At 44.9% G+C, this 13,941-nt stretch overlaps 1 protein-coding gene across 2 annotated transcripts; it reads right to left on the bottom strand.

Moving 5' to 3' along the window:
• Positions 1–1,925: 1,925 nt before the first annotated feature.
• On the bottom strand, positions 1,926–10,817 carry LOC111261542 (uncharacterized). 2 transcript variants are annotated; one of them, XM_022835126.2, is made up of 4 exons: positions 9,968–10,812; positions 8,411–8,769; positions 6,492–6,656; positions 1,926–3,951 (listed from the first exon to the last, which is right to left on the bottom strand). In XM_022835126.2, exons 2-4 carry the CDS (start codon positions 8,682–8,684, stop codon positions 3,053–3,055), a joined length of 1,338 nt encoding a protein of 445 aa, XP_022690861.1. In that variant the 5' UTR covers positions 8,685–8,769; positions 9,968–10,812; the 3' UTR covers positions 1,926–3,052. The 2 variants fall into 2 exon arrangements, with proteins under 2 accessions (XP_022690861.1, XP_022690862.1); XM_022835127.2 differs by lacking the exon at positions 6,492–6,656 and having other exon boundaries at positions 9,968–10,817.
• Positions 10,818–13,941: the final 3,124 nt, after the last annotated feature.

The following is a 13,941-nucleotide window of genomic DNA, read 5'->3' on the forward strand; positions in this document are numbered from 1 at the left end:
ATCCAGCTGACAATGGCTACAGATTCTTGTTGTTATAATCCAGCCCGATAGATAACCACAGGGAACGTTCAAAAACCTTGCATAGACAAAAATTTAGGTCGCGACAATGCTCCCGTTTGAAAGAGCGTCCAAGGAAAAAGGCTGGTAGCGTACGAAGGGGAAGCTGTCCTACCTAAGCTTACATAAAACAATTATGCAAAATTAACAAACAAAGTGCTCTTACCATTATTGCATTTGGGCGGGGAGAAGAACGAAGTGAAACAGCTCGCAAACAAAGTAGACCTATACTTGGACGCCAACTAGCGACATCGATGCGACCTGTATAGAAACTGGACTTCAACACACGTAATAATCCTTTGAAACGGTAATCACTATTGATTGCTCGAATTAGCATCGGAACCGCACTCGATACAACCGATATCGGTACCGGTTGTTCTTACGCGTGTTTCAGGAAAACCTGAGGCCAATCCATCGAATTCGTATTTTGTTTTGTTGATGTTTAGTGGACCAAAGATTTGACAGTTGTCGTTCTTAGCCAACACTATTTTTATCAATGTTTATTTACGTTTGAATATATCGTTGTGTTCAGATAAAATTTTAAACGAAAACATCGCATATTTATCACGAATGCCTGAGAATTTCGAAATTATGCCGTACCTCGTATATATACAGGGAAGGTCCGGCGTCTAAATTGGAACAAGCTTTGGTACGCTTTCTGTCTCAGTGGTATTTTTGCTGCTAGGAGAAAGCCAGTTATTTTTAGAACAAAGTAGCAAGTTTATCGTGTGTAAAAAGAGGGCTTAATTTTAGTGAAGATTCAATGTCTTCACATTGAACGAGCGTCCAACAAGGCTAAAAGCTAGGCTTTTTTTTTTTTTCCAACAGCTTATGTTATTGCCAGTTTGCAAACGGTCTCTAAGTCCGAAAAAAATTTCTTTGAGGAAAACCAGAAGATCATCAATACAGCCTAAATGTGTAGGGCTATGATTATCAAAATTGCTTAGAAAATCATTTTTGATGCACCTGGACTTTTTTTTTTGTGCCGTTAAGAGCAACGGCCGTTTCGGTGAGGAACATATCAGCTATGCAACGGGTCATCCAGATGAGTTACGACGATTTTGCCTTTTCGAAACTTATTGCTCCATTTTACGTTTGTTGAACTCGTTGTCCGTTCTGAGCCCTCTGGTCTGTTCTTACCGTAAAATTCAATTCGGCCAAAGCAACACGAACTCGTTAGAGTTTATGCCTATTACGATCGCCTGACCCATCGTAAGCACTACGAAGTTATTGGCGATTATCGCGAACGGCACTTGTTGCATATTTAGGAAGCTTTGTTGAAATATCTATTTGTTTCTTCAACACAGCCTTAACAATAAAGCGTAAAAACGAAGTTCCAATCACTAGATGATCAGTCTTTTTTGCTTGATTGTTAAAGAACTATAATGACTTTTCGAAATAATGTTCTACATGTTTGGAGAGGAAGAGATCATTTTACGAGATGTTGCTACCTGACATTCCGAATAACAGGAACCGCCCGAAAATTAGGCACGTTAAGCCGAGTGTTAGAATTTACGCGAGGAAAGCGATCAGTCAATTTTGTGTCTCAAACTAAATGAACATGTTTTATTGTCTCGCATCAGTGAGATAGCAGTATAGACCCCGCGGACACACCATCGACCTAACACCAAAATAGGCCCACGTAGCACTAGAACTTTCCATGCACCTTACATATCCGCAGAGAAACAAGTGTGTCGATGTCGTTACACCGGTCTCTACTTTTTTACGATTAGCGCTCATTTTCATCCTGTTGCCCTCATCGCAAACGACCTGAAGCAATCTTCGGTCACATGTGCGTGTGTGCACCCGGACGACAGAGATGTACATACAATAGTATATAGAAAAAAGAAATAAAGACACCAATATGGTTATGGTATCGTCTGCCTAAAATACTACAGCCGCACATTGAAGTTTTATTTTACACTCATATTTACAATGTCAGCTAGCCAACTGAGACTTAAGTACGGATTTCAAGTTCGCTAGGGTAAAAATCATACCACTTTTAGCATATGACGGCGGCAAATAGGTTCGATTTCGGAAGCGAGCCTGTAATAACTAATGCAAACGAAACGACAGAGAAAACTCTAACTGAGCAGAAGACCGTAGAAGACTTTTTTTTTGTGATAATTAATCCCGTGAGCGGACGGCCTGTCGTCAGGAGAGATAAAGAACAAACGATTGTTTACCGCCGAGCTTCGCTGGACAGAAACTGTTGCTTGCTAATAGAACGATATAGACACCGTACTGAATACTAGGGTATTTTAATTGTGGATATGTTTTTCGTGGGTCACGAAGGTTTTGCCAGGAAAGGTACGGTTTCCTCGCATTGCCTCAACCACTAGAAACTCTGAATGAGATAACCTTATTCTAACAATACTAATTGAAGATTTATTTATTTACAGCATATAGAACGTTTCACTTTATTCTTGATGCTTCTTCTAAGTGTTTTCTGAGTAGCTGGTTGTTACTCACGTATTTTATCTAGTAATTGTTTTAGCAAAAAAAAAAAAAAAATATCCAAAATTGCAAATACGATGAGTGTACATTACGCGCTCTAAGCGAACCCAAAAAAAATCGCTTCGAGTCCAAATTACAACTGAATGATAAACGAAATTTACTCTTGTTTACATAGATACTTATGACGACGCTAAAACGTCTTAATAATTATAGTTATTTTACACTTTGCCCACTGCCAAAGCAAATAGACATTTAAAGCCAATATTTTTTGTACGAGCATCTTGTATTTGCCATTGTTGTAATTTTCAACTGTAATGTAATCTATGGCGACCATATCGATAGAAATCACGGGGTTATTTGTCGATACGTTGTCTTTTTCATTTTCGATCGTACTATGTGATACAAGGCAGACCGTACTATATGACCAAACAGAGCTGAACAACAATGCTATTGTCTACGCCATCTGGTGACATGTACAAAAAACCAAATAACTGACATACCGCTGACACATTCATCACGGAAGTTAACATGAACTGTACTAGTGGAGTTGGGCCACAGCCGACCCAGTGTGGCTCGCCCGAGTTTGCGGGCTCTCCGTGGCCCGCTGCTGTGCCTCTTGCGGAGTGAGGGGTGGCGAAAGCATGTAAATGTGTGCGGATTCGACAACATTTGTCGAATAGTTCCCGTAGCCACTGGCGTGGCAACCCATCGGCATGGCGTAGCCGGAATACGCTGATGGCTGACAGCCAGCCGCGGACGGGTGTGTATAGTACTGACAACTCGAATAATCGACAGAAGCGCCATTAGCAGACGGATTTAAAGTGCTGGTTCCGCCCGCCGCTCCGACACCGCTGTTGCCGTTTGCCGAACTCCTCGTCGGGAAGTTGTAATAGTCCATGGCGGAGTGCGGGCTCCAGATCATCGCGGGGTGGTGGTGGTACATGTTGGACGTTGGCGATTGTGACGAGAAGCTGTGAGTTGCAGCAGATGCCGCTGATACAGCCACGTGTGGCGAAACCGACGGCGAGTCAGATTTGGTTGATAAGGCGGACATCGCACTGGTCGCGGTGCTAGTGACGTTTAGTGATGACGGAGATGATGTCAGTGCGCTCACCCCGCTTTCTTCCTTGATATGTTTTTCTTTTTTAATCATTGGACCCGCGGTGCTGTTTTTAGCGGTAATAGAGGATGGCTGCGGTGTGGATGTAGTGGATTTAGCACCCATTGACGCTTGCTGATGCTGTCGGACCTTTGCGCGCCTGTTCTTGAACCATACCTGAACACGGCTTTCGGGTAAGGCAATCTTTAAGGCGACCTCCTCCCGCATGAAAACGTCGGGGTAACGGGTCTTTGTGAAGAGTGACTCCAGCACGTCGAGCTGATTTCGCGTAAACGTTGTACGCTCCCGACGCTGTTTCCGCATCATCATTGATGGGCCTGCAGAAGATCAATTCGGTAGATCGTTATTTGAAAGTACTTCAAAACTCATTATTTCACTGCTAGTTCCCTCTGCTAGTTGTATCACGCCTATTTGCGTCATAACAAAAAAAAAACAGTAAATTTTTTCTATTCTTAGCGAACAGTAATAATAATAAAGCCGCAAACAGCTCGTCTTTAGCCCATAACAAAAGTAATAGTGCTGATCATTTGATCGTAGCCGCTGATCAGCCGCCGCATTCAGTAGAATCTCAAATGAAGTCCAACAATTGCGTCGCGTGATATTTGCATAGATCATCACCTATCGGTATCTGGTGCCTGCTGGGGTCTGTCTAATAGTACCGACGTGGCCGTGCTTCTTTTGTCATTGGCATAGTTTTGTCGCGCAGGGTTGCCATTCCATCTCACGGTGAGCTTGATCCTCTACCCGTCTGTGATGAGCCCCGACAGCGGCTCCACGAGTATTACGCGCTATAGACTATCATATGATTTGTGCGACGATGGGACGCAATTTGCAAATCGCCTAGCGACTACGATGCCGACGAAATCTGCAGACACAATACTCTCATGCATATTTGCGTCGAGTAAGCCTAAAGGTTATCAGATTTCTCGGCCAATGACGATTAGCCTGTTATGACGCCCTATTGAGTCACTCGTGCCGTTGCCTTCGAGCGAAACTGAACGCTATCATTTCCATCACGACAACAGTATCGTTCGCAAACGGTTGCTGCGATCGCAGCTTGCGGCGAGGCCACGGCGTCTTGCTCCCTTTAAGACAGCGGTCCCGACGGAATCAGCTTGCCGAGCCCTAAGAAAGGACCGCGAGAAGGCGGGTAATTCCTTAAGAACGAACTCAGCTTCACACATCCTTTACGCTGTCGCCTAGGCGCAGTAGCCACTTTGTTGCATGCAACAGGACCCACCTACCTAGCTCAACGGACACTCCCCACTTGCTCGACTCTACGATATCGCGATGTGCGATTGCTTTCTATGTGATCCAAAGTGCTACTACGCTGGTTACAGCTTCAGCGGTGGGTACTTTATGCGGCTCTCGTTATTGGTTCGTCTTGTGTATATTGTTGTAGAAGTACTAGTAGCGGCAGTAGCTTTGCTATTCTTCTCATCGTTCGCTTGCTTTTTTCTGCACTGTACGCTTCGTGCGTTGATAGCCTATCGTTGAAGAGCATAAGGTGCGATGCCGCACCAGAAAGGCACCTAATGGTAATAACAGCTCCGACAGTCGCATGGCTGTGTTGTGTGCCAATTGCTGATACTCGGCAGGATAGCCGATAGTATTCTCTATCGCCGTATTGTGTACTTCCATAGTCCCGCTCACCTCGATTCGGCCTACGGTAGCTCAAGGGGCTGAAGAAAAGGCCGCAACAAGAACTAGCTCGATGAGCACCACTTCTGCAGATCATTACTCGACTGGTAGCCGATATTGCGTTTGTATGCCTGTTCGGTCACGCCCGTCACGCCAATGAAACAACCGTAGACAACACTGAGTACAGGGCAAAGCAATGGAAGCCGAAAGCGGTAGACACCCCCTCGTCCGGGGCGCCTACACTAATGTACAAATGATAATACTATGTTGTGTGTTCTCTGAATACTGCAATACGTTTAACCCGACACGATGGCTAGATTAAGAGTCGACTGAGTTGAAACTGTGCATCAGAAGCAGCACGCAATAGAAACAGCAGTGACGAACAAGCGTTTGAGTGAATGAGACTTGGCCGCTTAGCGGCTCCACGGCGGCGATTGGCATCCCGTTCGATGTTTTACTGCATACCCAATGCAGTGATACTTGGCCAGTTCGATCATATATTAAATGCCGGATAGAGCTGCAAGTGTTACTTGGTCGTGGTGTCGATATCACCCAGCAGCCGCCAAAGAATCTCTGATAATGTGAGTTGTATTATCTGATATTGTGTTTTAGGATCGGGGCTCGCGGCTGATCAACTGCTACAACAAGCAGGTGACAACAAGAAAAGATTCGGTGCCCTTTGCCGGGCACATACGAGCGCTAAACGACGAATTGTAAGAACTTGAATTGAGACCGATGACAACACCTTGAGGTTCACTCCTTCCGCCTTCGTGAAGTGCTCATTTCAAATGCATTGGCATTTATCATTTCCATCGCTCGTGCAGCCGCTGCTTGAGGCTTCAGAGTAAGTACTATGGTGGCATATGCATATTTACTTAAAGGGCCGAAATACAAAACGAACCAGCTTGAAAAATGAAAATGGTTTGTGTGAAGTAGTCATGGCCATTAATGCTTATAAGAAATGCACAGTAACATATCAACGTCTAGATTGCAAGATACCGAAGGCAGGAGCTCTGGATAGCGACAGAGAAAATAAAAGATGGATAGAACAGACGGAGACCAAACGCGTCGGCTTGATTTAGGGTGCCACTTGAATTAAGCCAAGAGATATTATAGCTCACAGTTCTCTCCGTGTCATTGAGAAATACCCGATTTGTATTTCAAGGGCCTTAACGAAAAAGTTCATGAGGAATCAATTCATTTTAATGTTGCTTACCATTGAGACCGGCTCCAGTGCTGTACCACGCCTCAAGGGCAAACGGTGAGTTCCATGCCTTGACGCCCAATGGGCTTGAGCTTTGCTGCTGGGCAAGAGTTGGCGACGGTGAAAGCGATGAACTTCCGGACACCGACAGTGGCCTTGAGCCCAACTGGTTTCCACCTTTACAATAAACATCAGGTAAAAAGAATATCCTAGTTTACCTACATATATACACGATATCTCATTTAGCCCACTTTTATTTTATAACTAACGCAATTCGTCCCACTGTGAGAGCTTCCTGTGAACTTAAGTGACGACGTACCATCAAAGAGGTTGTAATTTGTTGTACTGTTCCTTGGCGAAATCAGCTATTTAGACCAAATATGTCTCGCCAGCGCAATTATATTCGCGTGTGCTAGGTACAATAAGAAGTAGTGTCACCGAACGATAGAAATCTTACTATGCTTTTCCAAAACTTCTTTATTCTAGCAGTTGGCCACCGACCGCCGATAAGGACAAAGGACGTTAGTTTTTACTATACTACCGCGGTGGTCAAACTCGAAGTCGAACGTTAGCGTTAGGCCTAGGTTTTCTTCGCTAAGCGAACAGCCTCTCAAAGATCAATGACGACGACTGGCAAAACGTTAGTATTATCGAAGCTTGAACCCAAGCCAATCATTACTACGCGATCAAATGAATCGTGTTATATAAGGTCGTCTATGGATTGAATGAATGTAACCCAAACAAGGAATTATTTTCGATCGAAATCTGAGCTTGAGTCTGAGCTATTCAGAATTGTTGACTTATAAACTAACCACTGTCGAAGGGCGTCGGATTAATCGACCAAATTGGAAGCATCTTACTAATAGTATGTGCGGAACTTGTTAGTTGACAAACATGAAGTTATGAAATCTTTCAATAATAGCTAGGAAACTCTCATACGAGGGTCTTTATTGACAGATTCGCACGATGAGATAGAATACATACAGGTAACGGCTGCCCGATCTGCTAAGGTGGATCCCGTACTATAACACGGCCTCAAAACGGGTCCACTAAACCGAGTTGAGGTTTCGTTATCCATCCCTTTGGGCTGTTAGAAGCGTTTGCAAGGAGAGAAACCCAATCTTGCTGGGCCCAACCTATACAGAGGCACCCACAGTCCGCAATGCTGATTAAAACCAGATATCAGTTAGCTCTCTCAACGGCCCTTAGAAAACGAGATCCGGGTCCGCCTCTAATCCGGCTACAAATGGATTAGCTGCATAGTCTAGCCAACACTCGACCTAGGGGGCGGTAAGGAGACCAGAGCTAGGAAGGCTCAGAGGGAGGAAAACTTCGATACCGCAACGAAGCGCTTTTAGGCCGAGGTCACCTCGGCCCTCCCACAGGGACTCAGCGAGGAAACCAGTGTTGAAGCAACAGCAGTAGCAGGGGTTGCTTGAATAAAAACGAAGCGCAACGCCAGCCAGCCAACACATGGGAAGACATTGACTCCAATCCAATGGTCAGAATGAATTAGGTTACTTGTCTAGCGGATTCACAGTCGATGTACACAACTTCGGGAGGGTCGTATCTTTTCCCAATGAATTTACCCTACACCCATATATATGAGATGGGAAATGATGAGGATGGTGAGACTAGAATTTTCCATTAGCAACTTAGGGACATACAAATTCAAGTCTCGTAGGTGCTCAGTGGCGTGCATGACACCCAACGGTTGAATGAAATAACGGTTTCTTAGTGTGTTTGAGAGGACAATGACTATCGCATAGGAATATTGCAATCAAGCATATTATGATTAGGCTACCGCAGTGATAGATTTACTCTATAGAATTATATATGACGCCGATGATCTTTCTGTTTCTTCGACATAAAGAGAGAGAGAAAAAGGCGAACACAAGTTTATTTATGTACCATGCATCTACTATATTTACCATATCCGGTGGCAGCGTTCTGTGTCGCAGCGTAGAAACCTGTGGCCGACGGTCCTGAATAGCTCGTCGAACCAATCGATGCGGGGTATGAAGTCGCAAAACTGTGCGTATGATGATGGTTCGGACTAGGACCACCCGAAGCACCGGACATCGGTACCCCACCGAAGCTGTTCAAGCCGGCAAGGCCGGACGCCTCAGCAAAGGCTGTTGCAGATGGCGGAGACGATGGCGGGGACATCGGCGATGACGAAGAGTTATACGAGTACAAGGACATGTTGGTTTCGGCCTGTGCAGAAAGAAGTGGTCCCTGTTGGACAGGCGGGGGTTTTGTCAGTGGATGCTAGAGTTTAATCGATGAACTGGAATAGGCAAAAAATGGTAATGAGAGAAAGAGAGAGAGAACGTAAGTCGAAACAGAATGCAGAATATCAGCCCGTTATAAGCGTTTAGAAAACAGCATCGCAGTAAACAGGAACTGTTTGACCTATGCAAATGGAAATCGTTTAGGCCTTTCCTTGCTGGTTACCAAACCAGTTCGCTGCAGTGTTTTGATTGTCAGTCGTATAGTATACGTATTCGAAACAGAGGACAAACATTTGGAAGCATCACCGGCTTTAGAACCGTTTAGGTACTAGTCTGTCGAAGTTCCCGTCTTGGGACACGGTACAAGAGCTCATTAGTGTACACTTGTATATTGACCGAATACGTTGAAAAGCGCTTCATTGCCCTTCGTTAGATCCCCATGTGTTCGTTTCGACAACAACGGCTCTCAAATACGCTTTTGTATCACTCAGAACTTCTCTCGTCAATGATCGATTGCATTGTACCGTTAACGCTATGTGTTAACTAGTCAGTTACGCTATTGTTATTGTGATAGCCATGATTATTATGTAACGCTTACCCCCGAGAATAGTTCATTGTGACGCCATTGTGCTCTTGATTTTATAGAGAAAATTCAGGTTAATGCACATCGCGTACATGCACAAAGGGGCATTAACATAAATATAAGCTTATAAATTCAGCAGATATTTCGATAAAATATATATATATATATATATATATATATATATATAATGTAATGCGGGATATAACGCAACCCGCATTACGTATAACTCTTTGGCGTAATCTCAGTTAACCTCGCTAATACAATTTGTACAAATGGTTTTCACACAACGGCAGCAGCTCGTGATTGAGTTTAACTTAGTACAATTATATGTGAATTCAGCTTAGTTAACTTACACACATAAGTGGTCTTCAAGATGTGTCAAAGATCGTAATAGGAATTTAAGACTTCCCTTAAGAAGCGTCTGCTATAATGCATTCAGCCTGACAGAAGTAAACCTATATATATATATATATATATAGGTTTACTTCTATATATATATAGCCGGACATTTAGCTTCTAGCGTGCTATAAATAAATAGAAGGAAATAATTAGCAACTGTGGCCAAAAGTGAACGTTTCTGATATGAAACGTAAGGCTGCTAGATATTATTCCACCAAGTCCGGAATGCTCCATAGAGGAAAGCTACTTAGTGGGATTTCAGATACACTTACCAGCTGAAGCACTTGATGCACTGTAGTCCAGCGGCCAAAACCGTAGCGTTGTATGTTATCTTAATGTTTCGCTCGAGCTGAAGTTTTTATTTTATGCACACGCAAGGCACACACGCACAAGCTTATGTCTATTGTGCGGTTGACTACTCATTGGTGAGATGACAATTTCTGATGAGCACAGCACCACTTGAAGTTGAAGTTGTTGAAAGCAAGACAATATTAGTCTATATTATAGATCGTGTACCCGTACATGTGCATGTACATACAACAGTAATAGTATTGCATTACTCTTACTCCGCGACGTAATCGACTACACGCAGATAGTCGTTAATTGTCGTTGATCAGTCGGCGCGCTACAATTCAAGATCGCGAAGCAGCTCGTGACCTTTACACGTGCGTGACTCGGGACCTGCAGTGACGTCGCTGCGGTGTTGTACCACGGCCGACAAACAATAGCAGCTGCGGCGGCTGTAACGTCGAGGCAAACGCGAGCGACACGAAGCTACACCACGCTAGCAGCACGAGGGCTTTTCGAGACTTTACAGCTTAACGGACTTTAATCCTTAGCCTGACAGTCTAATCCTCAATCGGATTACAGTAGTCTCGCCACGAGTGGGTGTGGAGAGTCACCTCGTCTCAGGCAGGCTGGCGCGTTAGTCAACGTACTATCAGCGAGTGGGCGCGAATCGCGGCGTGGTAGATGAGGCAGCTATATTCAGCTAGCTATCTAGCAAGGAACCAAACGCATGCCACTCGTTCGACGACACAACTGATTCTGGTTAGACGAGTCGGTCGCGGCTCGCTCCTGCGGGAAGTTCGTCTCTTCTCTCGAGACGCAAACCTGAGCAAAAGGAGGGCTCCGAGTAGCAGCAGCAGCAGCAGCAGCGGCGGCGGCGGCGGCCGGGAAATGGCAGAGAGTGAATTTCGACGCCAGCGGTCGGCATCGAAGCCTCGCTCTGTCTGTCCGTGCGTCCGATTGCTTCGCTAAGCAAACCAAGTAACGCCAATGGCCACTTGGCAAATACCACCAGCTAGAAGCGGTCGTGTATGGCGTTTTCTGACGACCAACCGGCGAGCAAAAGAACGACGAAGCGAAAAAGCAGACAGACTCAACGAACAATGACGGTAGCGGCGAGCGGGATGACCACTGGTGCAGCTCCGACACAGCAGCCTCATAGGCTCCGCCCGCTGGGAACCGCGACGGGGGAGGAGTTTCGCAGCCAATTCGACTCGGAGCGACCGGCGGTGAGCATCCAACAGACAGAGAAGAAAAGAGCCGCGAGAGAATACGCTGCTACCGCCGTTGTTCCGCAGCAGCAGCTGTATTGAAGCCCTGGTGAGGAACAGCCGAAGCCATCGCAGCAGCGGCTGCACGAAAAAGAAGGAGGATGAAGAAGACTTGAGGGTAGCCGACGGAGCGTGCGGCAGGCAAGCAGTTAGATCGACGAAGCCCAGAGTCACCCAATACTGGGAAAGGACCGTCTCTGGGAGAGGGCAGTCGGGAGCCCTGAAGCAACCTTCGAGCGGTAGGTCGGAAAGCAAAGGCAAGCACGAGATTATCGCGGGTATTCTGCACTCTGCAAACGGGTCGCTCTGTATGTATTTAGAGGTAGGCGTGTTAGAGCTGTAACAATGATAAACAGCGGACGAAGCAGGGAATAACAGCGAGCTTTTAATGGAAACATGGATAAGACGAAAAATATTAGGTAAGATATTCGTCGTTGGAGTGAGCTAACGTCGAGGCATGAAACGAAAGCCAAGTAATAATGATATATTGCCAATTGCACCAACACTCCTAGTGAAAACTAGCCTTTTCTTCGAAGAGGTCAAGGTATAAATCTCATTTACGGACGGATGTTGGCAACGTAACGTGAATCTCTGGTCGGCCTTTCAAATCTACTGCAGTAGCCACTACGTTAATCTAGATGTGATCCTGGCTCAATACTTGTTTCAGTCAACTACCTTAGCTAGCTTAATCTACTCAAATTGTACTTTGCAGGGCAGCTCTACTTACTTTATATACGCATACGCGTAGAATTTCAAGCCGCAAACGAGACTGCAGTCTCACAACAAGTGTTAGGCTCCGAGAAGGGCAATTGGTTTATATAACAATACAACCAAAATGGTTGTTCAGTTTGTACCGTACAATGGTTGAGCCATAACGAGCATAGAACATCGATGTGATTTCCAATCCTATCCTCATTCTCTATACCTCATCACAGTGAGTTAGTGCCTGTCTGAAAGCATAGGCACACAAGCAGGTAAACAAAAGAGCTACACTTCATGCTTCGTCACCACTCTGGTAGCAGCACGAATGCACCACTGCTGATGCCCCTGTGTTTCTCGAGACGGTATTGATATTGGGGGAAATCACACATTCGTGTGGGCTGCTAACTAATCCCTCGTCCATAATATCATACGTACGAGCATTCGATGCTCTCTAATCTATTATTACTCTATGCTGCTCTGTTGCTTCTTCTACCTATACATTGCGTCTTAGGATCGCCGGCTCCACGGATGAATTTTCGCCCACACGCAACTTTTACCTTTTCATTTAACTTCAGCGGGGTTGCGCTATCTGGGATCGATGCAGAGTGAAAATTTCCCGGAATTCGCGCAGTATGTCTTGTCTCGCACGAGTGCGAGTTACCGCGGTTGTCTGCTCACTTAGGGGCAATTAGAGGGGGCGTTCTAGACCCTTCAACTTATCTTGAAGATGATCATCGAATCAAGTAGATGCTGGCAGTTGCTTGCACAGCCCGTATACGTCTCTAACTTCTAACTGAACTTATTTGCTCAATTAATAAAGCGTTCGGATAAAGTGCGGATTGTGATGCCTGAGATAGGTGTGGAAAACGATAGTTGGGATGGGTGGATTAATATGGATGGCGATCGATAAAGAATAAAAGCTGGGAAAATTTTTGCTTAGGGATTGTGTACTATTGATTGTAGCTCGCGGGATTTTCAGTCGTGTTTTTACTGAGATATTCTGTAAAATCAGAAACTCATTAATTATTTTTCATGACAACGAAACAAACTGTAAAATGTACGGGTGGTTCGCTTTGGAAATGAAAACAAATTTACAAAAAGACGCATAGTCGAGAACTAGTATATGCTTGGAAATTAAAAAAAGTCTAGTTTCAAAACACAAATATCCCAGAACAATTTCGGCAGAGGGTATCGCTACAGGTGTTAGACCATCCCAACAGCTTGCTGTGTCGCAAAAAAATCACAATCGAAATTATTGAGGGCTTTCTGCTGCAGAACAGGTACAGCCCAGTTACGCTGTGGTCTGAGCCTTCCGTGCTGAAAAGCTTTGACCTTTGCAAAAAAGACAGTAGTCCATTGTCCTTAGTGAGATGGGGACAAATTCGAACATATTATGAGTAATGTAAGAAACTGACATTACAAATCGAGTGATTAAAGCAAAAAAACAATTAGATCTAAGCCAGAAACTCAACCTGGGATATTTTCTTGTGGTATCTATAGTGCTGCTATCATGGTGATAAGGAAACTCACCACAGCGTAACGGGGCAAATTTAAATAAACCCTTTTCGATCTACATATATGATACAGAATTTCGTACTGTGACCACCTTTCAAAGTCCGCTACGTCCAGCCTAGAGAAACTAACCCCCACATATGTAAATTGTTATCAGACCTAAAATCGCACCTTTCGGCCAGAATGATTTTCTCTCTCGGATACGGATTTAATACAGACCGCTCGGATTCGGCTGGACTGTACAACTGGATTAGCCCGAATAGAGCAGAACACGATGCTGCATTTGTCCGTTAGTCTAACCGATATGAGCTCCGATAGTAGGAGCAAGGTGAGCACCATTCAAATAGCAGACAGTGAGCGACGGTGTCGGGGGCGAACCCAACAGAGAGACAGCGTGCACGTCAGCCAGATAGCCGACTATAGATAGAAACTGTTTCGCTTTTCCTTTTGTTCTGGGGCTCAAGGCATCTTAG

The sequence above is a fragment of the Varroa jacobsoni genome, unplaced genomic scaffold (genome assembly GCF_002532875.2).
Source record: "Varroa jacobsoni isolate VJ856 unplaced genomic scaffold, vjacob_1.0 scaffold_566, whole genome shotgun sequence".
NCBI classification, from domain to species: domain Eukaryota; kingdom Metazoa; phylum Arthropoda; class Arachnida; order Mesostigmata; family Varroidae; genus Varroa; species Varroa jacobsoni.

Bases quoted from the DNA above. Each gene is read 5' to 3' on its own strand.
- LOC111261542 (XM_022835126.2), bottom strand. From the start codon at position 8,684: ATGTCCTTGTACTCGTATAACTCTTCGTCATCGCCGATGTCCCCGCCA. The intron at 6,657-8,410 runs GTAAATATAGTA...TTTATTGTAAAG, and splicing joins GAACGCTGCCACCGGATATG to GTGGAAACCAGTTGGGCTCA. The intron at 3,952-6,491 runs GTAAGCAACATT...GATCTTCTGCAG, and splicing joins CACTGGAGCCGGTCTCAATG to GCCCATCAATGATGATGCGG.